The sequence below is a fragment of the Serinus canaria genome, chromosome 5 (genome assembly GCF_022539315.1).
Source record: "Serinus canaria isolate serCan28SL12 chromosome 5, serCan2020, whole genome shotgun sequence".
NCBI classification, from domain to species: domain Eukaryota; kingdom Metazoa; phylum Chordata; class Aves; order Passeriformes; family Fringillidae; genus Serinus; species Serinus canaria.
This window is the reverse complement of record NC_066319.1, coordinates 40,644,340-40,672,145: the sequence shown is the minus strand read 5'-3', so window position 1 is coordinate 40,672,145 and position 27,806 is coordinate 40,644,340. Positions and strand designations below refer to the sequence as shown.

At 40.1% G+C, this 27,806-nt stretch overlaps 1 protein-coding gene across 2 annotated transcripts in view; it reads left to right on the top strand.

Annotated features, from left to right (window-relative positions):
* Window positions 1–1,311: 1,311 nt before the first annotated feature.
* The window catches only part of SPTLC2 (serine palmitoyltransferase long chain base subunit 2), a 77,980-nt gene continuing 51,485 nt past the window's right edge, over window positions 1,312–27,806 (top strand). For both annotated transcript variants that reach the window (XR_003946205.2, XM_030240222.2), the window contains exons 1-6: window positions 1,312–1,472; window positions 12,343–12,537; window positions 19,759–19,913; window positions 20,954–21,102; window positions 21,433–21,557; window positions 26,141–26,234. Coding sequence is in view for 1 of the 2 variants with exons in the window: in XM_030240222.2 (XP_030096082.2) it covers window positions 1,383–1,472; window positions 12,343–12,537; window positions 19,759–19,913; window positions 20,954–21,102; window positions 21,433–21,557; window positions 26,141–26,234 (808 nt within the window). In the remaining variant the exon portion in view is untranslated. The remainder of the gene's footprint in view (window positions 1,473–12,342; window positions 12,538–19,758; window positions 19,914–20,953; window positions 21,103–21,432; window positions 21,558–26,140; window positions 26,235–27,806) is intronic.

Genomic DNA, 27,806 nt, shown 5'->3' with positions numbered 1-27,806 from the left:
TGTTCACTTTCTGCCAACTAACACCCCTGCAGCTCGGGAACCGCTCCCTACTCCCTCACCAGGATGCACACAGGTATTTAATAGTGCACAAATACAGACACTCACTGTGGTTTCCTTCTGGCCTAGTCTGCGTGATGCTTGGTCACTCGAACTGCACTGAGGTTGGTGTCATGCACTCCTGAACTAAATACATTTATTTAGTTTAGCACTTAGTTTACCTGGTCTTTGAACGAAGTACATCTTTTCAAGCCCTGTCAGAAAACACGTTTGTACACAAACACGTACGGTCTTTAAACAGAGCTGTGGGCAGAGCGAACGGCCGGGCAGCTCCAGCTGCCGGGGGCGATACCGCTCAGCAGGGCGGTCAGGCTCACGCCAGTCTTCAGCCCAAGTGTAACTCCTACCGGATTAAGCTCTGCCCGAGGCTGGTCTGCAGGGTGCCTTGCAAGGGCCTTCGGTGTCCTGCTGGACTCGGGCCTAGACACATCTCTCCCGAGCCGTGGCAAAGGCATTACAGTAACTAGGTCTGATCCCCAAAACGCTCTCTGGAGCTCTCACCCAGAGCTCTCCGTCAGATGGTTCCATTAGGACACAGTCCAAGACGTCCTGGGACAGCCCTCCAGGTCTCGGAGGAACCGCTTCGTTCATCAGCTCCCTCAACACGAACCGGCGAGGGGCTGCCCGCCGCCTTACCCACCCCAGCCCTCCCCGCGCTCTAGCCACCAGCGTGCCCGAGCCAGGGCGGCCGGTTTCCCGGCGGGGATGGTGACCGCGGCAGCAGCACTAACCCGCGCCGCGTTGGCCCCGGCCCCCTGCCCAGGGCAGGCGGTAACGCGCTCATAGGCGCTCTGGACCGGACCGAGGAGGGAGGAACACATCCCCTCAGCCCCGGGCCGGCCCCAGAGACCCCGCTGCCACCAGCGCCGTGCGCCCCTTCCCTACGCGCGCCCGCCCATTGGCTGCGCCTCAGCCCCGCCCCACTCCCCCTTCCGCCATTGGGCGGACGTAGCTTCTCTCTCGCTCCCCTCCCTCGGCCTCGCACTGTGATTGGCTAGCTATTCCCCTCCCCTTCGCGCCCCGTCCTATCCCTGCCAAGTGATTGGGCAATGCTTACCCTCTGTCTCCGCCTCTCCACAAGCATTCCGCTTCGCGATTGGGGGAGCCCCTCCCTTCTCCTGCTCCCCTCCCGCCCGGGCACCGCGCGTGCACTCATTGGGCCCCGGCCGCCCACTTCGCACGCGCGTCGGCGCGTCCAGGCGGGGCCCGTCCCCTGGCCTGACGCCCGCGCCGGCGATTGGGGCAGCGCGGTCCGCGCTTCCGGTGCGGCGCGGCGCGGCCCGGGCGGGCGGGGGCGGTGGAGCGGGCGCGGCGGGGCGGGCGCGATGGAGCGGCCCGAGCGGCCCCGCGCCAACGGCTGCGGCGCCCACGGCGCCCTCCGCAATGGCTTCGTGCGCGGCCCGCCCGGCACCCAGGTGAGCGCGGGGGACGGGGGCGCTGGGGCGGGCGGCGGGCGGGGGGCGCGGCGGCGGGGCCCCGGAAGACACCGTAGTGTGGCTGTGAGGCGTGTCGGCAGAACCCAGTGGTTTGTGTCGTCGGCCCTAGCCTGTGGAGAGAGGGCAGCGCCCGGGGGGTGAGCGCTCACCGCACTGGTGGCGGCATGGGAAATGACTGTCCTTCGGGTCACGGCTGTAACTTTACTGCAAGGCTTTTACTGGTGCCACAGCTTTGAACTTACACCTCGCTCTAACACTGTAAGTCTGTGGTTTAGAAGAAAAGGTTTTAGCAGTCCTTCACCCTGTTTCGTTGTTACAGGTGCGACGCGCGGGGCTGTGGGCACAAGTAGCCTTGAGCAGGGACTTCCCTCTAGGGCAGAGTTGGAGGTTGATGCAGCGCTTCCCATCTGGCTGTACTCACAGCTTGTGATGCAAGTGTGTATTTGTGCTTGCAGACTTCTTTTGTTTCTGTGCAAAACTCTCAAGTTTTGTGTTCTAGTGTAAAGAACGTTAAAGATTGTCATGAATTCAGCCTCAGCAGAAGGTTGTGTTTCCTTAAACAACTCAAACTGCTTGAGAAAAGCCTACCTCTGTCATCTCTCCTGCTGCTTCTGTTTTTCAGTCCTCTGCTGTCCCGTTCTATTTTTTCAGTGTGGGCTTGTGCACTCACTGTGTGAACTGGATTGAGAACTGATGCAGGCTAAAACAAAACTTTTTCCCCTGAGTTATCTTTAACTGAGTACACTTACTGTATTCCCTTGACTGGATGGATGCTCATAGTCTTGCCCTGGCCCTTGGGAGATACAGCACCATATTGGAAGTGAACAAATGCAGGGAGGTACAGTACCTTCATTTGGCAGCATTGTCAGCTTGTACTGGTTTGGGGAGCTGTGGCTTTGGTAGTCTTGCCTTGCAAACACCAAGCCCTGCTGGCTATAAAACCTTACATGTAAATCTTTGTAATAAGACAAAGCGTGGTGCTGGAGAGTATTCTTCTGTGAGAGTTTTTCCCCACCCTGTGCTTTCTAAAGAGGAATGTCTGAATACAGTTATATTCTTCTACTTCAGAACAGAAAATGAGGTAGGGAAGCATTTTCCTCAGGGGCTTTGTTTAGCTGTGTATCTGGAAAATGTGGGTGATGCAGCGTTTGAAAGGGAAAAAACTTTCCCATTTCAAACTGAGGAAGCTTTAAAAACCTTACTGGTTTATGAGATGTTCTGTTCACTTAGTAGCTTGCACGTGATACTATGCTCAGATATGTTTTAGAGACCTGAGGTATTTGAGATAACTATTTCTAAAGTGGGTCAGGGTTCACTGGACAAGTGATCATGAGAAATCTTACCGAAAATCCAAAGTGTAGCAGCAGTGTGAGATATAAGAGTGTAGGAAAGTTTGATATATTTCTGCCATCTGCTTGCTGGTCAAACAGATTTATAATTAGGAGTATTAAATTTTTTCTCCATAATTTTATGCTTATGCTAACTTTTAAAGTGAGGGTTTGAAGGTTAGAACTGGACTGAAAAGAAGCAGTTGTTTAGGGGAACTAATTATGTCCAGCTTTTTCGGACAGAATCCGTGGCGGTAAGTTGCCAAAAGGTGCGTTTGCTGATATATCACAAATTTGGCTACTTGATTGGTCTTTTGCCTTTTCAATTTTGTTTTTTGGGCCTTGCCAGAAGAATGGAAACATGTGAATGCCCACTTTGTGTTGAATATATTTGCTGTGTATGTATATACTACATACTTACCACATATAGCACTTGAGAATCTGCAGCTGTAAACAAGTACCAAAAAGGAGGCAGCTTGCACAAAAGAATGTGATTGTTACTTAGTAGGGAAAAAAAACACACAGAAAATAAGGATGAGGAAAAGAACTTTCTCAAGAAAGCCTTTCATGGGTTTTGTGTGAGAAATAAGAGGTAAAATGAGATCTAGCTGAAATGATGGGAAGAGGAGGGGAAAGGAAAACTGTCAGTTTAAAGAAATGTTGCAGTCATTGACAGTTTATCTGGAAAACCATGGAGCTTCTGAGGGGAGAGCTTAGAGACAGAGTAGTGCATTACCATGTCCCCCAGTAGGGCTTGATAGTGCAGGAAAGCTTTACCCACTTTGAATTGTGTGGGAAAAAAAAGGAGTCCTCTTCTACCTAAGATGTTTCTGCTCAGGTTATCTATGTAAGTTTCAGGGGTTTTTAATTCTTTATTTGTTTGTTCATGTTGTTCAGGGTTTTGGTTTTTTTTTAAATAAAGCTTACTTTTTTTTCTAAAAAAAAAAAAAAGCTTAAATTCAAATGTTTCTTTATGATACTTCCTCCACTAAGGGTGGTATTTGTTATAGAGTAGGTTCTTTACTGTTACTCCAGCATGCACAGAAGAGGGTGAAATTGTTCACTTAATTTTCAAAGAGGTTGTATTTGTTTCCTTCTGAACTGCTAAACCTCTTTGGTAAGAAGAGAGGGGAAGCTTGCTGCCTACTACAACTCTGCAGTAACAGACTCTGGCTACCTTGGAGATTAATGAAATATCATCAATGACTGGGAAAGTGACCACTTGGAGTTAGGGTTCAAGCATAGTAAAAACATTCTGCTGAAGTACTAAGATAAATAACAGCTCTTTGCTGTCCTGAGGTATCTTGTGTTCAAATTGCTTGGCTCCAGCTTGAAGTTAATCTGTTTAGAGATTGTTGCATTCACTGAATTTTAATTTCATTATGAACACCTTAATTAAAAGAGGTTGAAGAACCATATAGAAATTAAAAATTGCGGAATGTTGGAGAAAAGTGACTTTTTTCTGACTGTACACAGTTAAGGGAGTTAATGGTTAGAAAGGATAGTAATTTATGGATGGACTTAAAATTGATTTAGAACTCTGGTGTAATACTGCAGTATGTAAGATAAAAGCCTGACATCTCAAAGGGTATTGTGATGTGAGGAGTTGAACAGAAATTGGAGAAAGAGAGCAAATCTTAGTAAAAGAGATGTGAAGTTACCCCTTCAAGTTGTGCACGATTCCGCTTTTTATGCCTTTCTGCTGCTTTGGGGACAGTGTTGAGTTCAATATAAAAATGGTGCTTATGGCCTTATCAAGACACTTCTGGGATTAATAAATCGGGGGAAATTGCTTTTTCTTTCTGTAATGCAATTTTAAACTGGAATGTATTTCTCCATTGTAATGTTTTGCAAATGACTAATGGTTTTCCAATGCTGCATCTGAAAATATTTTTCTTGCTTAGAATAGGGAGATTGGGACATCTTTAATGGGAGAAGATGCCTTTATTTTCCAAGATAATTTATTTGAATCCATCTATTATTGTGCTCCAAGTCAGTTAGATAGGAGCTGGAATTATATAAACAAATTTTAATTTCCCTGGTGTTTCTAGAAGGTTTTCAAACACCATCCTATAGCAACTTCCAGATAACATACATGCCTTTGTAAACAACGTCTTGTACTGCTTCCTCAGGAAGACAAGGAATAGTTTGGTTGAGAAAAGTGGGAGGACTGTGGGATTTGCATTCCTTTAAGACTGTTACAAGTCCTGAATTCTAACAGCTATTAAAATGCCAGCACAGATACTTCTTTCCTAGAAGTTTTGGTGTGGATATACAGAAAACAGTTTGTGTAGTCTTGTGATTTGTTCTTGCTCTTCTTAAATAGCGCAAACTGCTTAAAGGTTCATCTTGTGGGATTGCTTCAGGATGCAGGGGAACAATGGCTTCATCCTGATTTCTAAGATGCTTTTGCTGGAATTCAGGTTAGTGTAGTTTCTTTTGGAGAGCACACTTAAGATGTCTGCAGCAGATACTGCAAGTTCTTGCTACAAGTGGTTTAGTGGTAGCAGTGACGTGAATCACGTTTCAGATGAAAGCTAGGATAAGATGAATGTGTTAAATACCTACCCTATCCACTGGTGTAAAAAGGAATTAGAGTCCAGAATTGCAAGGGGTTTTTTTCACACCTGTGTGGAAATTTAAAATTTAAGTACTTCTGATGGAAAAAAAAAAAAAAAGATCCTGAGACTCTTAATCTCATTAACTTCTTGCAAATGGTGTCCAGTTTTGAGCTTCTCAGAAAGATGCTGACGTAACCACATTCATTTTGTGAATCCAGTAGAGGGTCCCCAAGAAATGAAGAGGCTGTGAGAGCTGTGTCTGCTCAATGTTAGGAAGAGAGAAGGCTTAACTAGCTGGCTGCAGGATATAGAGAAAATGGGGCCAGACTCTTGGAAGTGTGTAGTAATAGTAGGAGAGGCAACACGTGTAATTTGGAGGAATAGGAAATCTTGATTGCAAATAAGGAAAATAATTTTTCCCAGAAAGGTGGTAAAATACTGGAAGAAATTGCCCAAAGAGGTTGTGGAATCTCCATCCATGAAGGAGTTCAAGAAGACGATTGGACATGGCCCTTGTCAACCTGTTGTAATTAGCCCTGCTTTGAGCTGGGGCTTGGAAACAATGGAGGTCACTTCCAACCTTAGTTATTCCATGGTTACAGAGGTGAACTCAGGGACTGCTGGGGAGTTTGTCCAGGTTTGGACATTAGCATGTAATCCCTGAACCCCTGTAAAGATGTGTGCCTTAGGGCTTATAGCAGGTACTCTGAGGCTTTCACCAGACCTGAGAAAAGGAATTGCTGCTTTCCAACTCTTGCTTGGTTTGATGATTGACTGTATTTATTGTGTCAATAACGTAAAACTGAAGTGAGAAGAAAGCTGTGTGATCTAGAAAAGACTGCAACCTTGTTAATATATTGTAATGGACAAAACTCATCTCTTTTTGAAAAAGTGTACCTGTGCACAACAATCTTTTTCTACTACCAAATTCAGTTATAAAAGCCTGTAAGCCTCTGTGGAAGGAACAGCTGCTCAGCATTTTCCCTGGCTAAATGAATGTTTGAGGTCATCATATTAAATTAGTAGGTGTAGTGCCAGTGCTGTGCTTGTTGAGAATTTGTGTCTGTGCTGGTATGAAAACAAATGCCCATGGTAGCTGCTGATATTATGGGCTTCTCTTAGATTTGAATATGAGCTACTGAGAAATTAGTTTGGGTGAAGTGTTAAAAATCTATTGATTGTATTTAGATTGCCAGTTCAAATTTAGCTGGTGATAAACCTTAAATGCTCTTAAGAAATTGTTATAGATGTTTACAAGTTAATTTATTTTTACTATATTTACTCGAGTGATATGTTGTATTTTTCTGTCTTAATTGTACAACAAAAACAATGTTTTTTCTGAATTTCATGTGTTCAATTTCTTGGGGGGACAAAATCTTTATCTAGGTTATCTATTGACTAAAATTTCACTAGGTGGAACATAAAGCATTGGCTCGTCTTCAGTGAGGTTTCCGGTTTTTTTGTTTTGCCATCATTAAGAAATGAATCCTAGAAAAAAAACCTGGTTTTAATTCAAGAGTATAGTTCTGAAGAATACTTATAGTTGAGAAAAGTTTAGGAAGTAATGGGGTTTAATGTCTATAAAAATTAGAGTAGATTCTAAAATATGTCAGGAAATGCTTTCAGAAGTATCTGAGAGCCTGGAGATTGACTTGTTGGGGAAGCACTGCAGACCTATTCTTTGGAGATCTTCACTGTAAATCATATTTAGTATTCTGTCTGCCGGAAATCTACTGAACATAATAGATAAAGTTACATGTAAAGGTAAGGTAATTTAAGGTAAAGAAGGTTTAAGGTAATTTAAGGTAAAGAATTAAAAAATTCTTTTAAATTAAATTTAAAAAAAATAATTATTTTCTTAAATTAAAAAATTTAAGAAAAATAGTATATTCTCAGTAGAATTCAAATTGTCACCTGTATGTAGTAAGCAAAAGCCACCAAGTTTAATTGCATCCTTTATTTGCTAATGGGGGGCAGGGGAGAACCCAAGCCCAAACAACTTTTCAACATTATGAAGATTTACACTATTTTTGTAGATGTGTTAAGTGCATCTTAAACAGGGACTGTCAAATTTGTTGTGACTAATTGTAAATAAAAATATTTGATAACAGTTGTCAAGAAGAACAAATCTTTAATTAGAAATATATTCTTAAAGTCTGTTCTATAAAACAAGTTTATCTCCTATGGGATTTTTTTAAAAGCTTAAAATGTGATTCAAACCAGTTCATTCTAACTTTGGCAGTAAACACTTTTCACCCATGCAACAGTCTGAGATTGGAAGTCTAAGCAAAGCAGTGCAAGAAAAAGGGCTAGAGGTGACAGTAAAATTATCACAGTGTATCTAACATTTTAGAGCAGCTCCTTTCATGGAGTTCTCACTGCTGTGATTTCTGTAGTGCTGATTTCTTTAATCCTTTGTGATGAATGTGGCTGCTTTTGCATTCGGAGGCACACTCATGGATGTGGCCTTTCACAGCGTGTTTCTAAAGATAGAAGCAGCAAACCTGTTAATAAAATTTCTGCAGCATGTGTGTTATTTGGCAATGAGAAGCTACTAAATTTTAATAAGAATTTAGCAAAGTTGTGTTCCAGCATAAATAATCTTTTTAATGTGTTTAAGTCTGCTAGGTTCTTCTGAATTTGTTCTTCCTGTCAGCATGAAATGAAATGGCCTCTTTAATACAGAGCGCTGGTCCTTTCCCAGGGTAGCAGCAATAAGTAGTTACCATGTACTGCTCTCGTACTTGTGCAGCATGTATTGCACTTGTAGCGTCTTCTCTCCCTAAAGTACATGCCTGCCATGCAAGGTGTGTACCCAGAGTCCTGTGGTAAATCCTGTGTGTTGTCCTCAGGAGCATCTGCAGATGTTCCTGTGTTTGCACATGGCTTTTGTCTTCCCACTCACAAAGGATATAGAGAGTGTCCAAAGGGGGGCTACAGAGGTGGTGAAAGGATCTAGAAGGAAAGCTTTGTGAAGAGTCACTGAGGACACTGAGGGCACACCTCATTGCAGTTACAGCATCATCACCAGGAGAAGAGGAGGGGCAGGCACTGATCTCTTCATTCTAGTAATCAGCGACAGAACCCAAAGGAATGGCAGGAAGGTGTTCTGGGGCAGGTTAAGGTAGGATATTAGGAAAATAAGCACTGGAACAGTGACCTGGGGAAGTGGTCACAGCACCAAGCCTGACAGACTTCAAGAAGCTCTTGGGCAGCTCCCTCAAATGTGATGTGACTTTTGGAGTTGTGCTGTGCAGGGCTAGGAGTTGGACTCGATGGTCCTTGTCCATCTCAGGGTCCAACTCAGTACAGTCTGTGATTGTCATCAGACTTTCATGTGTTCTGCTTAGACCAGTGTAGCCCTTTCTAGCAGTAGCTATTTGATGCTGCTGCAGCTCAGTAACTGCTACAATTCTGTTTCATGTGATTTGTTTTGCCAAGAGTTTGGCCCAACACAGGCATTACCTGTGGCTGATTCTTTGCTGTCTTCTGTAACCAGCTGAGTTGTGCTCTCTGGTAGTCCTGCAGCTGAGTCCCTTAATGTGATGGTGCTCTTCTGCATACATGTATTCTGCACAGTACAGGAAAGAGTTGTAGGTGAGCGTACACAAATTTTTTTTTATCCGTGTGTTTAAGTGAACTCTGACTTTACTTCGTACTTGGGTATGCTGTGTATTCTACTTCAAAGGTCATGGCTCACTTTATGATCATAAAGCTTGTTGAAATCATAAAAGTCTTAATCTTCCACGCCTTTTTTCTCCTCCCTGTAAGAGGAAATTAGGCACTGAACTGTAGCCACCTTCTTTCTTGGTCTCTGGAATTGAAAATGCTGTTCTTTTGCCGCAGCTTTGGCGCTTGCAGCATGTAAACCTTCATTTGAAGGCTTATGTGTGGATTTACAAGGCATTCTTGGAAAAACAAATAGGCTTGTATTTAATGTGACTACAAATGTCTCTTCGGTAGCCAAATTCTAGAGATTTTTTTATGGTCATATGCTTCATGAAGAGTTTGTGGAATTGCATTCAGTTTCTTTAATTTTTTTGATTCAGCTAGGATAACACAAGCTTCTCAGCTGATATCACAGCTGACACGCAAATTTAAGGATGTATTAGCACACTGGTGGAAGAAAACTGAGAGGTGAAATTGATTGGAGTATGGGTTGGATCAATACAGGTATTCCTAAAAAGCCTTTCTTAGTGAAATGTTGGGATTGACCATATTGAATAGTTTTTTGAGTTTTAGCACTTGTTACAAGCACAGACACCTCCAAAGACCTAGAAAAAATTGGTAAGTTTTTATTGTGATTAAGTTTGCATATAGATTTGGGTCTCTCAGGTTTGTTTTTTTTCAGTAATTACTTTTTGGTGCTTGGTAACCTCAGATCCATTATCTTAGGATGTAGTCTTTCATCTCTTCCAGATGAATTTCCAGTTACCTGGGAAAGACATTAGAAACTTTGATGTGATCTCTAGTTATTCAATACTAGGTAATTTCTGAAGTAGTCACTACCAGTTTTCTGTCTGCTTATCCAGAAATCAGCTGCTGGTAAGCAGGCACAGGTGGCAGGTATGTAATGTGCCTGCTCCTGAACAGCTGCTCTTCACAGTCTGATCTGACAATGTGAGGATGCAAACTTCAACTTGTAATTCCCCAAGCTGTGAAACTGTGGTGTTTGGAGCTTCAGTGTGTGATCTTTCTTCTATCTAGATGCAACAAAAGTCTACAGTTTTGTGTACAGGAGCCACAGTGATACAATTAAGCAATTCTGAGAGTAAGAGAGAAGAGGTAAATGGCTCTCAGGGTTTTTCCTTTGCAGTGTTGGCTCACAGATTCTGTGATTCTCATGGTGCTGCTGCCCCTCCTCTCTCTCCAAAGCTGCTGCCTCTTGTTTGCTGAGGTCTATCAAATGACTTTGTGGAGCAGTGCTGTAAAGACTGTTAAAGTCTAATGAATAACCTTCTGCAGACAATTATATTTCCAGCATGGATCAGTTCAGTGTTGAAGGGATGCTATGCTGATAATCAGATTTAGTTGCTTTAGTTGTGCTAGCTGGAGGCTGGTGCAGATGGCTCTAAGTGGGAGTGAGTGGGGCAGAGGCAGTTTCTTTGGCTGATGTGTTCATGAAGAGAATGGTGTGTGAACCTTTGGCCTGCATTAAAGCCTGAAATTGCCAGCACTTGAGCTGCAATGTGGTAAGCAAGTGCTCCTATACTTGTGCCAAAGCCATGGTAATTTTCTGCCTTAAGCCACCCTGTATGTGATGTGTTTTTAAAATAATACTTCTGTATTAAACCTGGCCTCAAAGCACTGCAAGCTAGTTACCTGCATCTGTCTTTAAGTACTGCTGCTAAAAGAGAAGTTCCTACTCTGTCTCTGCTATTTTGTTTCCATACATCGACCTATTCTTAAGTCCCCACAACTATTGTGTCCAAATCAAGGATTGGCTGTGCTTAAAACTGTGTCAGAGGAAGGGAAGAGGTAGAAATGACTATCAGGAGGGAAGGTGCTGTTGTTGTTTATACTTGGTGGCTGCACAGCTATAGCATAATTGTGTTGCTAAGAACAGCCCCTTGCTTCTGAAAATTTGCTTTTATGATATTAATGACAGACTTAAAATACGGACTTGCTCCAGCACCTGAGATGAGCAGGTATCACTTCCCAAATAATTCAGTGTCTGGTGAGGCCAACAAGTATGTGGGCTGTATTGATTCATCAACTGTTGTAGAGGTTAGTATGATTCTACCTTACTTTCCCATATTATAATATGAGTGACATAGGTGAATAACTGGTTTTATTCTGTCTGCTGGCCCACACCTCTCAGGAATTGTTTGCCATAGTCTTTTTTTGATGAATTTAGGTTCATCTCTTTCCTAGGTGTTGAGGTTTCTTTGATGAGTACATTTTAAGAAATAAATTTCTTATTTTTATATATATTTGATGCTGCACAAAGGGGTTTTATGTCTTGTAGAGTGTTCTTTCATCTGTAGCTATTCTATTATTGTGCAGCCATTCTGTAAATTAGCCATGCAGATCTCAATTGCATCTAATGGCTAGATTTCTGTTTTTGCTCATTGACTTATGAGATCTGATGTTTAACTTAACAATTTCAAAAAGTAGTCTAGCTAAAACCATGATCTTTTCCCCCAGTGTTAATATTGGGTGAGAATTTGCCCTGTAACTGTGAAGTTTTTCTGTAATAGCTGCAAATATTACATATTCTGTTAATTGTACTTGAGATAGACCTGTTGTATGCACTAGGCAGCTAGTAAATCTCCTACCTTCAGATGACGTGTAAGTAGCAAGATTACTTTTACTCTGGATTTTATGCAGAAAGCCATTCTTTGTTCTGTATGCTGACATATATGCCGTGTTGAGACTCTATATACAATGACTTTTTTGTCTGTGGTGTCATGTCCGCCTCATGGATGAGAACAGTGTTTATGTCAGCATCTTTAGGCTAACAGCTACAGAGACACGTGGATTATAACTGTTTTGTTACACTAATATAGGCTTCCAAGTCTGAGAATATATTGTTTAGATCAGTAAAACTATTATGTGTTATTTTGTTTTTCTCTGTAGTAACCCTGGGACGCATTGCTATTCTGTTACTTGTGCCCTCTTGGTGGAGGCAATTTTTTCATTTTGGTGTGCCTAGATGTAAGCAATGCTCTGTATGTAGCTTTGCAAACTAAATAGCTTTAATGAGATGTTAGATTAAACTACCCTAGATTGGTAACTGTGACTTGGGTTATATGAACAATTTGGCAACTTCATATATGGATGCTGGCAGTGTTTGTCCATAATGGCTGTACTTAGCTGGATGCAGTTTTTGCTGAGTGGTGGCTGGGGGGGGGATGCAGAGCTTATAGCTGACCACAGGGCTGGGGACTTCTCTGAAATGTCTATCTGCCTTATTTTCAATTAATACCTCAACTGCCTCTCTTTACATTTTCACTATAGATAAATCATATTGTGCACAATGGAGGATTATACAAAAGGCCTTTCAATGAAGCTTTTGAAGAAACACCAATGCTTGTTGCTGTGCTGACCTATGTAGGCTATGGTGTTCTCACTCTCTTTGGATATCTGCGAGATTTCATGCGGCAGTGGAAGATTGAGAAGTGTCAAAATGCAACTGAAAGAGAAGAACAGAAGGTAACCACTGGGAAATAATGTTCATGGGAAATGATGTGGCTGAAACTTGAGTGTTTCTTTGGGGAGAAGTGTTGTTCAAAGTTTTCTGCTGTTTTCCTTGTCTTCTGGATGCCCCAATTACTATACAAGTAGTGCTGTGTCATAAAAAAAATAATCTTTCGAGTTATTTTTCCTCAGAGTAGTTTCCTCATCTGTCTCAGTGCAAAGCTGCATCAACAGTTACATCAACATACTGAAAGATGCCCCAGCTGCAGAAGCAAGAGTTTGGGAAAGAGAGACTGCATATTCCAGCATCAGCACTTAAAGAAAGGCTCTGGTTTTAGTTTCATACCAATGGGAGGCTTTCTGATGCTGATCTGGTGGCTGAGTTTTGATTTAGAAATGTTATTAATCCTCTTTATCTGAAGCAGTTGCAAAGAGAAGCATGTGGGTCAGATCCACAGCACAAGCTATATTACTTGAAATTATTTTGGAGTCCAGAACACAAACAGGTTAGGTGATGAGTAGTTTGAGGTACTGACTTGTGGCTCACTGATAGTGATTAGAAAGAATTAATTCATGTTATGACCTATTCACAAAAGCTTCTGTTACCAGGTGAAAAGTAACTGCCTGCTTCGGCAGTTACCTGGAATGGATAATTCTGATTTTCAGTACTTGTAAATTATTTTTAGAGATCTTTATTCCCCACAGGAGTTACTTGTTCTTAGGAAGCTACTGCTGAAATGTGAAGTTCACAACCTATTTTCTTGCTAACTCTTAATGTGACCCCTTTTAGAAGAGTGTGACTACTGGTGAGCTGTCTCCAAAGATTTTACTCTTGCTGATTTGGGTTCTCTCAAACTGCTTTTCTCAACTGCTTTGGAGAGCCAATATGGCTTATTAAATGTTAAGGGAGTTCTCTGTGCCGCCACACAAGCAGTTGGCTAGAAGACAATAGCAGGGGGCAGAAAGGACATCTCAGTATGGCAAACAAATAATCAAGGGTGGCAGGGAGGAACTAAAAAAGGGAAGGCTCCTTTGGAGCCTTTTTTTGGAGACAGCACTGGAGTAAAGTGCATGTCTTTTTACAGTAGATTAGCTAAGGACCAGTGCCTAAAATTACCTCACAGTAGCTTCTTTCTGTGAACATTTTGAGGTAGAATTAAGCAGATTCATAGTCGGGCACTAAATTCCAAAACAGAAGCATTCTTACAGGAGTTTAATGAGTAGAACGCATTTCATATCGGTTAAAAGTACAGGAGTTTAAATTTACACTACTGCCAAAACTGGCTTCTGGAATATTAAAGTAAAAATCTTGGATCCCTTTTAACAGTTAAAATATCTGATTAAAAAATTATGGCTAAATCTCAACTTGGAACTTGATGTGTTCATTGATGCCTTTTGAGCTACTTTGGTTTATGACACTTGAGAACATGACACCCTTATATTTTTCTGTACACAAAGTGGAAGTTGATACAGCAGAGAACAGTCAAAACGGTTGCAGAAAACTACCAAGACATTAGAATAAAAGTTTAAATTTTGGTATGTATTCATGGTGTTGAGGATTATAAAGGAGTAGCTGAAGTGTTGGTGCAGTTACTCTATACTCTAATCATTACATTTCTGTTGCACGGTTATTGTGAAAGGCTTGTCCTGTTATCACTGTGTAAGACCTGCTTACAGCAGCCCCTTTCTGTGGGAGCAGTCCTTGCTCTTACATCACTGAGTGAAAAAAGGGGGCAGTAGGTCTAATTCAGTAACACATTATTGATATTAGACTCTCAGTCACTGAGGACCTTGAAGCACAGAGGTTGTTAGCAACAGGTTATCTTAGTCCTAAAAGAAATGTAGCCTTGAATTTTTTTATAAATTAACTTAGCATTGCATCTTACCCTGAAAGAATTGAAACTATTTCAGTTTCTGTGTTGGTTACAGCTTCCATGAGGAGATGCATGTATTCTGGTTTTGTTTTGTACATAGGATGTCTGTGGAAAGAGCTAATAAGAAGTGCCAGTGAATATTGTGTAAGAATGAAAAATAGGAAATCCTGTTTAAAGAAGTTTGGGTGTTGGAGAAATCTCAGCCTAGTGTACTTCCCCAAATCATGTCTCTAGCACTTAGCTTTTAGTAGCTGCTTCTGATACCAGACAAACAGAAAAGCGATCACGTGAGGTCTAGAACATACAGTACTTATCCTCACTCTTTGCTGCTTTAAGCTTTGTTTGCTTACAAATGAATTGATGAGAGCACGTTGCAGCACATTTAGTGCGGGAACCAGGGGTTATTTTGGTGCAGGAGGTGGAGGTGTGTGCTCAATTACTTGTTTTGAAATTATTTTCTCCAATATTTGAGTCTTTCTGCTGGATGACAGCCCAGTCATCTTTTGATAAGGGAATGCAGGTACTAGTGTGTAGAAGAGGCTCAAAACTCACCTTTTTATTGTTACTAATATGTGCAAATCAGAGAACCCCTGTGATTACACTGGAGTACTTTCTGGCAGATTGGTGGGAATATTTCCTCTGTGTGGAAAGTAACATTTTTTATCACTGAAATTCTCAAGAGCCAACTAGATTATTATGATTTTCTTAAGTATCAAGCAAAAGGATGAGCCTTACCTTTTTGAAACCATTCATAATTGCATAGGTAAAAAATTACAAAATTATGTGGCGTGAGGAAGTATTTTGTAAAGGGCTGAATGAACCTGTTCTGAAAATCATGGAATTGAAGTATGTGGATTTTCCGTGGTGTGTTTCTGAAGTTGCTTACATTTAAAAGCATAATATAAAATTAGGTCCAAAATAGTATTAAAAACAAACACAAGGAAAAGACTCAGTTTTTCTATGTTATGGAGGGCATTTTATTTCAGTAGAGGAAAGTCTTCCTTAAATTGTCACTTAATAGTATAATCTTACTCTGCATCATAACTAGAAAACTGCAAGTGGCCAAACAAATTTAAATAGCAGAGCAGAATTTTGAACAGGTTTGAATTACAACTGTTTCTGATGTCAGGTAAGTTCCTTGGAATTTATTAGAGCCATGCACTGAAATGAATGATTCCAAGAAAACCTAATATTCACTCAGTGTTGACACACAAAAGGGTGAAAAGGGGCATACTTTGCTAGTACTGATTTCCAGGAAATAGTTTCATGGGTTTTGGCTTTGTTTAAAATACATCCAGCTGAGCTTTTCCTGGAAACCAGTGTTGTGTAGCACATCCTCCCTGTAGCATTACTGGTCTGTTTTAGGCATGGGTAAATGGCAAGATTAACAATTCTTAATTACCCTGGAATCAATTTATGCATACCCAGTTTAATGTGCTGTCTGGACATAAAATATAGTAAATCTGCAAAGTGCTTCCAGAATTTTACAGGCAGGATGAAAATCACTTTAACCTTTCCTCCAGCCTGATTTGCCCGTTGATTACCTTCCATGTTTTGTGTTTGGGAGTGACTCTAAATGGGGCTGGTAACTAACTCTCTAATATACTTCTTCATGCTCTGTAGAGCTAGAGTTCTTGCCCAGCTAGAACGTGTTGCTAGCATTTGGGGTTTTCAGACACTTGTTCACAGGAGTCCAGCTGTAGAAATATTTCAGGGGCAGTAAACTGGAGCTGTTTGTTCGATGTTGTCTTTGCACCTCTATAGCTCATCAGGGACCTCCTGATGATACAAAGGTTACCCACATTTATTGCTCCACTTTTCTTGACTCACTTAACAGCGAGTTGAAACTAGTCTTTCTGCTTCCTTTTAGAGGCCTGGAATTTGTTGCAATTGTCTGCTGGATTTTTGTTCAGAGTTAGTTATGTGTTATCAGAGAGCACTTTAGAAGAATTGCAGATAAGCCCTGCTGGTGCTCATGGCACCATTTGTTAGCTTAGGTGCAATGCTGTGAAAACTTGGCTCTGAAAGTAGCATAGTCACTGCATTTGCATGTCCCTGTGCCCTGAGCTAAAGGCTACAGAGCTCTCATTATGACCTTCACTTGTTGCAATATTCATTTAGAGTATGATGAAATAATGGATTCCCAAATCACCTATGCTAAGGTGTTGCACCCCAAGGGAGAATTTTATTCTTCCCTTGACTGGCTGTGCTTTTCATGAAATTGCTATGCTTTTCAGACTTCTGGGAGACCACTAGTACTTCAGTTTCTTCATCAGGCATCTCCTTAATAGGGGATGTGTTCTAGGCTGAAGTTGACAGGAATAGAGCTGTTTAAGATTTTCTAGCTCTCTAAATGAAAGAACTTGTTGCTTTTGCTCCCTCTTTTGGGTCCTGTGTTGCAGTTGTTTGATTCTATTTACTCAGAAGATTGCTCAAAGAAGCAATTCCTAGAATATTTTTCCTCTGAATGAAACTGTTTAATCTCAGACTGATGTTCTTAGGGACTCTTACAGCTAGGAAGAGTATTGGATCTGAAATAAGATGAGAACTTTATAGAAAAATAGCAAGATCTGAAGATATCAATAACAAGATTTAAAGGTGGTAGTGGTTGCTTCCAGCTCTAGGACACTGTTGCAGCAGAGCACTGTGGTTGCATGTGTCAAAAATTTGAACTCATGGAATATGCTAAGCTGGAAGGCACCCACAATGGCACTGAAGTCCAACTCTAGGCCTGCACATGACATCCCGAAGAGTCACACCATGTGACTGAGAGGGTTTCCAAGCTTCTCAATCTCTGTCAGGCTTGGTGCTGTGACCACTTCCCCTTGGGAACCTCTTCCAGTGCCCTTTGGGTGAAAAGTATAGATTGATACAGTTCATCCCTTCCTTCTCCCCAGGTGTTTTTTTTTTTTTTTGTTCAAAGATTGAAAACATTAAATTAGCATGAGGAATTCAAGTGGTCTTTTTGTTGTACTATCTACTCTTCATTGGGAATGCCACACTGTAGAAGGATGGAGGAGTAAAAAAACAAACCAACCAACCCCCAAACCCAACCAGCAGGCCATCTGCTCCTGTATGCCAAAAGAGCTCCAAAAGAGGGCTCTGAAACTCCAAAAGTCAGTATCAGTTTATAAAGGCTCAATATCCTTACCCTTTGTTTTTTACATTCTCAGATGTGTGGGTCATGAGAACCCCTCAGTGGGGTTAGGATCATTGAGGAAATAAGACAATCCATTTTTGCATTATGCCAAAATAACATTTCCTGCTTGCTCTATTCTGAGGAACTTGCTCATGAGACCTCTCTGAGGATGGTTTGTTGGAGGGAGCAGTACATCTGTAGATAACAAAGGAGTTGACAGTGTGCTGATACCTACACTTAAAGCCCTTTTCTACAGTCCTACAACTTGATACTCCAAATCTAAAGCTAGTGTCTCATATTAAACCTAAATATCTCTTTACCCATAATTTATTCCTTGAATTCTTGTTGACTTTTAAAAAATATTTTTTCTTTATCATAATCCAGTAAGTTCAGAGAACTTCTCTACCTCACAGTAACTTTAAACTTAGTTCTAATGCTGGCTTTTAAGATCATGTTTGTGTTACATATACTGGTGGTGCCAGCCTGTTGTGGATGATTGTCCTTATGTCACCAGTTGAGCTTGTTACTGTTCTGGCTTTGTCAGCTTGGGTTTCAAAAGAAGACTCATCTGATGAGTAATCTGAAGTGGGATTGGGCTGTATGGACCCAGGCATCATCATACCTGCCTGAGTTGGTATGATGACTCACTTCTAGCCTCCACCTTCCAGCCAAGAACCTTGGCTAAAATACCAGTTGTTTCTCAGCTCACATAGTTGGTGTGCTTGGATAACTGCTGCAGAGCTAAACTCTTGTGCGTAGATGGTTAACAGGAGTTGAAAATACTTAGAAGCATCTCAGTAGATTATAATTAGATTTAACAAACCTCTGAAGTATTGATCTTCTTATGTGCCAGGGTTTCTTTTCGGTCTGACTTTCCCCACCCCTCTACAAGTAACAGAGTAGCAGAGGGTTTGAAACAATTGCAGGTAATTATTTTGATTTTGTCATGAATTGGGACAGGAACGTGGAAGAGACAATTGCCCTTCTGTGCATCTTAGGACCTAGAAGTTTTATTCCCACTGTCTGTCTTTGAGAATGGACATATTTGCGATTCTCTGAAAGAGTGATCGCTAGCTAAATTTGGATTGTTTTTCCACAGTTGAAATGATGGAAATTAATATCTTAGTGCCTTTTTGACACAGGCAGATCAGAAATAGGTTTAAGTGAAGCTGTATCTGCTTAGAAGTTGGCATTTTTGGGCTTGGTCTTTTCTGTGCAGCTGCTGGTAGGAGGATGCAAAGTGAGAACCTAAATGTTCATTACTCCAAACTGCAAGGACAGGGTTGTTAAATCATTAAAAATCTGCCATAAATGCTCTCAGTTTTGCTTCGGTGGTACAAATGTCTGACACTACAGTACTTGGTGAGATACTCTGCCTTTCTCATACTGTCACCAAAAATAAAATTCCCATCACAATGTTTGCATTTTTCTTGTGAAAAACAGGAAGAAATGCTTGGCTGGCTCATATCTTTGTGATAAATTCTACTTTTTCCTTCTGTAGATGATTAAAAAGGTGGTGATTTAATTTTTTTCCCCTAACAGAAGCAAATAAATTATGCATTCTTATCTCCACTAAATGTCAGATTTTCTTTAATTAAATAGTAAGAAGGAAATCTTGTGACTTTAGGGCAAGAAAAAAATGTTCTTGAGTGCTCAGATGTCCTTGCTGCCACCGTTAGTTTGACATTCTTGTGTTATCCATTCAAGGCAGTAACTTACTTTTCCTGGAAAACATTGAAAGGGAAGCTAAAATTCAGGAAAGGCTCATTCATAAAAATCATGTGGGACTTCAGTGTTGACAAGCTATGCAGAAGAGAGGTACCATAATGCAGTTTATTGGCTTCTACTGAAAACAAAAAATTGTGGAAGAGTCTAATAGTAATATGTAAAATAATGCTAGTGGTGCTATATTAGATGCATTCCTTATGCACAGAATAAAATATGGTAGAGCACTTTAGTTTTCAAAGTCTTTGTGTATTCAGTACAGCAGTGTTTGGTGCCAAAAAGCCATTGCATGTTCCCTTGCTCTGCTTAACTCAGAGGCTGACTGTAGCACTCCTGTAAAATTATAAGCCCACAAATTAATGAAGACGATTATTTTGTTTTGTGTATTCCTGAGTTTTTTCATTACCCCAGAATGACAGATAAGAATTATTCCTGCTACACTTATTTTACTGTAATATATATTTTCCTTTTACTTTGAGTGCTTTTGATGTGTTTCAGGACTTTGTCCCATTGTACCAGGACTTTGAAAATTTCTACAACAGAAACCTCTACATGCGCATTCGGGACAGCTGGAACCGTCCAATCTGCAGTGTGCCAGGGGCCAAAGTGGACATGATGGAGAGAGTTTCCCATGACTATAACTGGACATTCACGTGAGTCAGAATTGAAGGAAACACTTGCTGTCTTATAATATAGGGTCTCTAAGAGCAAGTTGCAGGCTGTGACGTTAAAGGAGCAAAGCATTTTGAGCTTTATTATGAGAGTTTGAGCTTTCTAGGAGCTTGAATCAGTGAATTTTGCTCTTTTGAAATAGATTTAGCCACCAAGGCGATGATTTGTATATAATCTTTTGGCTACTTTACTGTATTAAGGTTTCCTGGGCATACACCTGTAATAAAATTAATACCTTTGTGCATGATGACAAGAGCCTGGTGTGGATACATTGGCTTGTGCTGCTGCTTGTGGCTTTGTGTTGATTGAGAAGAAGTTCTGCCACTTTAAGTAAATGCTGCTGTCTGAACTGAATTTAACATGATTGTTTTGAGTCAGAAGTGAAGTAGTCTGTAGAAACAAAAAGAGAAATACAATAAAGGATTTCTAGTAATGGGAAATGACATATCACAAGTTTGATGTGAAGAGGTTTGCAGCGCAGTACTCGGTGAAACTAGTTATGTCTCTTCTTGGCTTTCAAGGGCAAAAGAATTAAAATGGATTTTTTTCTGCTGAACTTCTTCCTTATTCTCCTTGTCACGTATTGTTAGCACAGAAGTGCCAGATGTGTTTCCTTTCTGTGGTTAGAGGATATCCCGCTTGAGAGGCTGCCAAGTTAATTGATCTAGAGATGTTATTTTGGGTTTGAAATAAAAGTTGTATGTTTCTGGGATGGAGGGAGAAACATGTCAGAGCAACAGATGGTTTGAGAAGCCTCAAGCAATATCATATGTGATAGCAAATTCACCTGTAAATGTAAACTCTTCTGGGAATTAATTTGAGATTGTGAGATAGGGAGAGATTTTTTTTAACTGATTGTTGCAGTTTGATGATGAGAGGCAATACTGAAATAATCTAATAGTTGGTTGTGTTGAGCTTTAACATTTCAGTGTATAGTCTAGGAAAGTGAAATGATAATCTTCTGGTGTAGATAATTTTTAAAATTTTGGGCGCCCTAACTAGTGCTGTTTTTAAAACACAGATACACAGGGAGAGTGATAAAAGACATCATAAATATGGGTTCCTACAACTACCTTGGGTTTGCACAGAAGACTGGGGCTTGCCAAGAAGCAGCTGCTAAAGTTCTGTCCCAGTATGGAGCTGGGGTGTGCAGCACTAGGCAGGAGATGGGTAAGTTGGAGGATGATATTATGTTCCCTGAATGTTTATTTCAAAGTCTGTATCTGATTGCAGGTCTTTAAAACATTAATTGTTTCAGCACTGAACTTTAGTCTAACTGATAAAGCAGCTTTTACTTCAGTGAAGACAAATTGACTTCCTGGATTTAGTTTATGTTGCACAGCAGTAGTCTTACTTATGTTTTCTTATATGGGGTTTTTTCAGTGTTCCCTTATGGGCCTTTAAATAAAGCACAGCTTGGTTGGTGAAATTCTCTTTGTAGAATTTAGCAATAGTGAAAGCTTCTCCTTACTCTGAGTTTCCCATTTGTTTTATGTGCAGGAAACTTGGACAAGCATGAGGAGCTGGAAAAGCTAGTTGCCAGGTTCCTAGGTGTGGAATCTGCAATGGCATATGGAATGGGATTTGCGACCAACTCTATGAACATTCCTGCTTTAGTTGGCAAGGTATGGCTTAAGTCATGGAAAAAAGCTCACCTAACAGAGATTCTAGTGGTTAATTTTTCTAAAAGTGGTTAATTTTTCTACATTGTTTGATTTTGTTTTTCCTCAGTGCCTGCAGATATTCTCTATGGAAACTGTAGGTCACAGAATGCATCTCTAACCATTGCAGAAATCTCTTTGGGAAACAGCGTCCATGATGGGACCAGTAGCAGCCTAGAACTTTCTCTCTGGGAGAAAGCCTGGCATGTTAAAGCTTGTTTCCTCAGGCTACTCTTTGGTGTGTGAAATGGTGGCTGATTAACAGACTGATTGGCTGAAGGTATTTTGGTGCTTTTGAAACACTAAGAACCGACTGTGTCAATTACACAGATGAGCTGAATTGCATATTGGTACATGGAGAATTTATTATCTTTGAGTGACAGCTGAAAAATCCTTCCTTGGAAGAAGTAGAAAGGTTGTTTGGGGGAAATAAAGACTCGTGATGTTTACTGTGTGCCCCATAAAACAGTAGACAATTAGTCTGAGTGTCCAGTATCTCCAACAGTGCTATTTTAGTTATTGGGAAATGAAATAAATGTGAAATTTTTCTTTGCCTCTTCTGGTGCAAAATACATGTTCTCTTAGCTCCTCCTCAGTGTAAAATAGTGCAAGTACTGGAACAGGTCTTTTTATTTTGGCAAATGATTCAGTGTCAGGCTAATACTGCTAGTCTGTTGGAATTCTTTGCCCCTGTGTAGCGAATTATTTTCCTTTTATTTAATTTATTTATTTTTTCACTTCCTGAGATTACTTCCTAAATCTTCCATGTATGATATCTACAGATCATAAATGTGCTGCCGTTTTCTTCCTGGCAATTTTTCTTCCTCTTTCACATTAGCTGTAGTGTCTTCCTGCATGCTTTTTTTTTCTTTTTCTTTTTCTTTTTTTTTTTTTTCTTTTTTCTTTTTTTTTAACAAGGAAGTAGCACTGTCTACATCATGTGCCTTTTCTTTTGGTATGTTTTAAATATCAAATGCTTTGCATGTTAAAAAAATCTTTTTTGAGTCTGATGCTAGAGAGATATTCAGTGCTTCAAATCTAATCTTACTGGAGTCAAATACTTCTGCAATGCTATGAATCTGAGCAACATATGTTACTTCTGAAATGTCTTTTACCTGCATTTTTTGGCTCTTTATCTTTCCACATCTCTCCAGTTTTTTGTTCAGCAGAGAAATTATTCATAATTTCTGTGAGACCTTTCAGATTCAGTACACACTGTCAGGTACATTTAAGTAGATTGCTCATTGTGTCACTACAAATTACTCATTCCTGCAAACTTACTCAGTCTCTTTTTCTATGTGGAGCCCACTGTATATATTCAATACCTTACGAGAATACTCTTGAGACACCTTACTCAGATGCTGAATTTTCACCTTTCACTTCAGCAGGTTTTATAACCATTGAGAGAATCTGAACAGTAGATTTCAAGGCATGTAACATACCTTTTTTATGCAGCTCACTTTAGTAAGCCAACTGTTGCCATAAATGGTACAGCAATCTCTGCTGGGTTAGTCATGAGGACACTTGGTTTCTTGTACACTTGAAATAAAGTAGTAAGAAGCTTTTGCCTCATAACAATATAGGTGCCCTTATACTCAAGTGAATACTCCAAACAGAAATTACACTGTGGTAAAGAAGAGAGTTCTTTTCAAATGAACCATTTTGCTGTTCAGAATGTTTACTAAATGTTTTTTTTGGCTACTTGAAGTTGCTTCTCACTGCACATTTGATTTCTTCATTGTCTGCAAATAAGGACACATAAATCCTGAATTTTAGCACCACCCAGTACACAATTAATTACGTGTGCACTACCTGTTTGGCAATGCTGTGATAGTCCTCAGTAAAGCTCAGAGATTCTCATGCTTGATTAAACTCTTGGGCTTTTTTTTTTTTTAATGACTGTTCGTGTCTTTTTGCATGTCCTAGTTACATTTTCGAGTGTAAAGCTGCTTGGAACACGAGATATCTTCCAAGTTAATGGTATCTGGGCTCCTGTATTACTACTTAATTAGCTAAAAACAAGCTACTGAGTATAGTTGTTCACATATACTGGACCACCAGTTCTTTTTCTGCTCTGTGGAATCCTGAAGCACTTAGTTTATGTTCCTACTGAATCCTCTTTTAATAACAACTTATACAGTCTGACTAGATCCATCTCTGTGCCATAATTTCATCAGTATTAGTCAGCAAAAGGAATTCAAAAGCTTCATCATTATTTAGTTGACTGTTATTCACTATGCCTTCTTAACAGCAGCCTCTACTAAGCAGATGCTGAAAGCTGTATTTCAGCACTGTTAAAGCATCACTAAAATCAGGTGTTTCTGCACCTGGTGGTTTTCAGCAGTAGAGACCCTCTGTTCACAGCAGGTTGTCACATGCCTGATACACTCACTGCCAAGTGTGCTGAGTCTAGACCACAGATAATGGGACTTTGAGGGTTACTTAGTCAGAAGTTGTTAGACCATTTGAGGCTAAGCTAGACTCTCAGACTTGCCTGTTTTGGATTAAGTATCATTAATATAGTCAGTATAACTAGGTAATAACACTATTCTATACTGCCTTTAGCACAGAGCTTTCCATCATAGCTCTGGATGGAGAGAGACTATACAATTGAGTTAGAACAGTGATGCTTGAAGGATATTTTTTTGGTTGTAAGAAAGCACATTAATTTCCACCTATAGGTGAATTGTAAAATTAAGTGCTCAGGAGAGAATTACACAATTCATGTATGTAGCACTCTCTAGTAAAATGTGGCATTCACTTCAGTGGGTGTTTCAGGATGTGGTGGTAAGCCTGATCTTCACTGATACAATTTTCTAGAGCCCAAGTAGTGTTATCTCCAGTTCCTGTTAGCCTTGTCCTGGATGCTTTCTCAAATGTAAATTTGCTGATAAATGCAACTGAAGTCTTATCATTGTAGTAGCATCACTCAGTGTTACAGATAATCATCAGTGATTGCTATTCTGTGCCATTGCCCTCTTTCTAGTGGCAGACAGTACTAGACTAGTTACTACTTCTTCAATTTCAAATTAATCTGTTTCTAATTGAATGTCCTGTTAACACAGGCTGAAAAGAGGCTGCTGCTCATCAATTTGTTAAATCTACTTTCTCCACCAAAAGCTTGTCCTTGTTTTTATGGAAAAGCTTTTTCTAGGCAGTAAATCTCTTCTTCTTTTTTTTTTTTTTTAAGCTATCACTTTTCCTGCTTTCTATCATTCAAGAAGGATACTAGTACTGGATTATAATATTCACTTTTTTGATACAACGTTGTTTAACAGGAATGTCCTCTGATGTGTACATAGTCTCTCTGATAGAATAGTTCCAAAGAGCAAACAGTAGTTGGAAATTTCCATACTTCATATACCAAAGTCTATGAAACATGTAATGGGAATGTTTGTAGCAGCAGTATGCACACATGGCATTTGTGGCAGTTTCTGGGGAAAGCCAGTCTCTAGCTTTCTCAGAATGTAGAATGTTTTCAGGTGCATCACAGTTCTAGTGCAGAGTCTCCTTTGTTCTGGACAAAGTACTGCTGTTGTCTGTGACACTCCTGGTATAACTATAGGCAATGTTTTTCACAGTCCTTTCTAGTAATTCCCATTGCAGAGAAATCCTCTTGATTCCTTCCTCCATCAGCTGTTATTAGAGAAGCATGGAATGAGTATGTTTCAGTGTTAGATCTTCAGCATCTTGACACCCTTTCTAGATTTTTAACTGAGCAAATTCACTTCTAAAGTTGCAGCATGTTTGCATAGTAATTGGAGTGGGCCAAAGTTATTTAGAAATGTCGTTGCCTCCTTATATATTAATCCCCCAATATAAATACATTCCTGTAGCCCACAGTGATAATACTGTGACTGAATGTTCAGCATATCACTTATTGACCTGTAATCACCACTGCTCTCAAAACATACATATCCTGTTTTAATGTTTGTCCAAGGATTTATTTTCTGGGCTTTTATTGAAAAAGCAAATTCAGTATCACGTTCAATGGCTTCAGAAAACTTCTCCAGTTCACCATGCAATTCTGTTTTCCACTTTCTGTCTCTTGTATATTACCTCCATCTACGTGTGGGTTTAGTCAGTGGTTGCCTCCTAACAAAAGTAATGGTGCAACGTTGAGAAGGCCTTTAACCTAGGTCTTTGGTGTCCTGTTTCTTAGCAGCACTGTCGAATTACTGAGTGAACTGTGGCAAGCTACTCTGCTTCCTGTTTTACCTGACTGCATAGGAGGATGAGTACTCATCAACAGCATGAGATTTTCAGGCAGATTCAGCTGCAGGACTTCTAGGGAAAGTGAAACTTGAGTGTTTCTTTCAGTTAAGAGCAATTCTGTATTTTTATTTGCCACACTAAGGCTGCAAATTGGATCTTAGCAAGTCTTGCCTGCACTAGTTGGAATTTGCAAGTAGTTGGAGTTGCCTGCATTTATGTTGGAATTTTTTTTTCTTAAATGATCTTGAAGCACTTCAGAGCTGAATGGTGTTACATCCTTGGCTGTGAAACATAACCTTTTCAATGTATTCCTCTTTCCCCTTCTAATTCAGGGCTGTCTGATTCTGAGTGATGAACTGAATCATGCATCACTAGTGCTTGGAGCAAGACTGTCAGGAGCAACTATTCGAATCTTTAAGCACAACAGTAAGTATCAGATGGTGGACTCTGATTTTCTGCAGATGCTATAGATCAGACGCAATATTTTCTATCTTCTAATAGCTGAAGATCCAATTTCATGCAAGGAAATCAATTGCTTGTTATGTAAAAGTTCAGAAGACTGCTGCTACTGGAAGTTGAGTCATCCTGAATCAGATTTTTATGTGTTTAGTCCCAGCTAATGACACTTTTATCCTGAACCTGTTCTGGCCTATATCTTCTGCATATGCTGGAGAACATGCTACCCTTTGGCAAGTCTAGGGACACTGGTGTTTTAACATGGTTTCTTGTTCTACCATGCTTGGGTAGCTCAGCATGGCTAGACTATTCTAACAGTGTGTCACATAATGGTGCAATCTTGTACTGGTCTAGGTTACAGTTTGGGGGATAAGAAAGTTTAATTTTAGAACCAGATGCTAACATGCTCCTACAGTAACAAAATCTTATGATTGCAGACGTCCTAGCTAAACTAGGCAGTCATGAATTGGCACAATCTAGTACTAAAACAATTTTTGGGACATGAAGCACAGATTAAGTTCAATGAATTACTTGCTTTAAGTATTTAAGTATTTGTTTCCAAAATACACAGATTTTTAAAATTCCTAGTTTGATCTTCCTCCAGAGGAGGTATTTATAATAACTTTCAGGTTAAAACTACCTAGGATTTCCTTCTCTTACTCTTGATGAAAGAGGCATGTGATTGTTCTTGATTAGTAAGAACTACCTTTGTTCTTCAGGTACTCCTAATACTCTTTATAGTGTCAGTCTCTGAGATTGTGATGGCTCTTGCTCTTTTTGAAGTGTGTAGTGGTAACAGCAAAACTTGGGTGACTGCAATTATTTTTCTTTCTTTGTCCTACTTGATAGTGTGGATTCTCTCTGCTGTGCTTACTGTTTCTTTTGTGTTTGCTCTTTCTTGTTTTCTATCATTTGTATAATTTGTTTTACAAAAAAGTAGAGCATTTGGTTACATTCATTTTTTCTTTTAAATTCTTCATAAATTTTGGTTGCTGGGCAAGAACACAAAAGCTTTGCATTCAATTTCTTGCATTTGTATGGACATACTTCTGAACATTGCATCAGGTGCAGAATTTCAAAGAACATTGGTGACAAACATAGTTCTGGCTATGGGGAGAAGGACTTAGAAGCTGCTGTGATGAAAAATAGATGATTTGTGGGAATGTGATTTCCCCTGGTGAGATTGTGGGATATCTAGAAACATTTTAGATGGTGGGTTTTTGTGGAAGAGAATGTAGTGGCATATTAGAATCAAGGCAAAATGCAAACAATGGTCTTGGCCTGTCAAGATGATGTTCAGTTCATATTTCTGTATGTGTTCTCAGCCCTACTCTTGTTATACTCTTTGCTACCTTTTTAATGTGCTTTTCTTAAGATGTTAATGGTTTCATTCATAATGAGATTTTTAGAAATTGGGGAGTGAAAGCTTCCCCTGAAATTCCTTGTTCAATGTTTTTATTTTTTTCCTGCCTTATTCTGTAGTTTGTCCTTTCCATTAAGCTCAGACTCATCTTCCCCTCCTTCTTGAAAAATTAGAGTAGA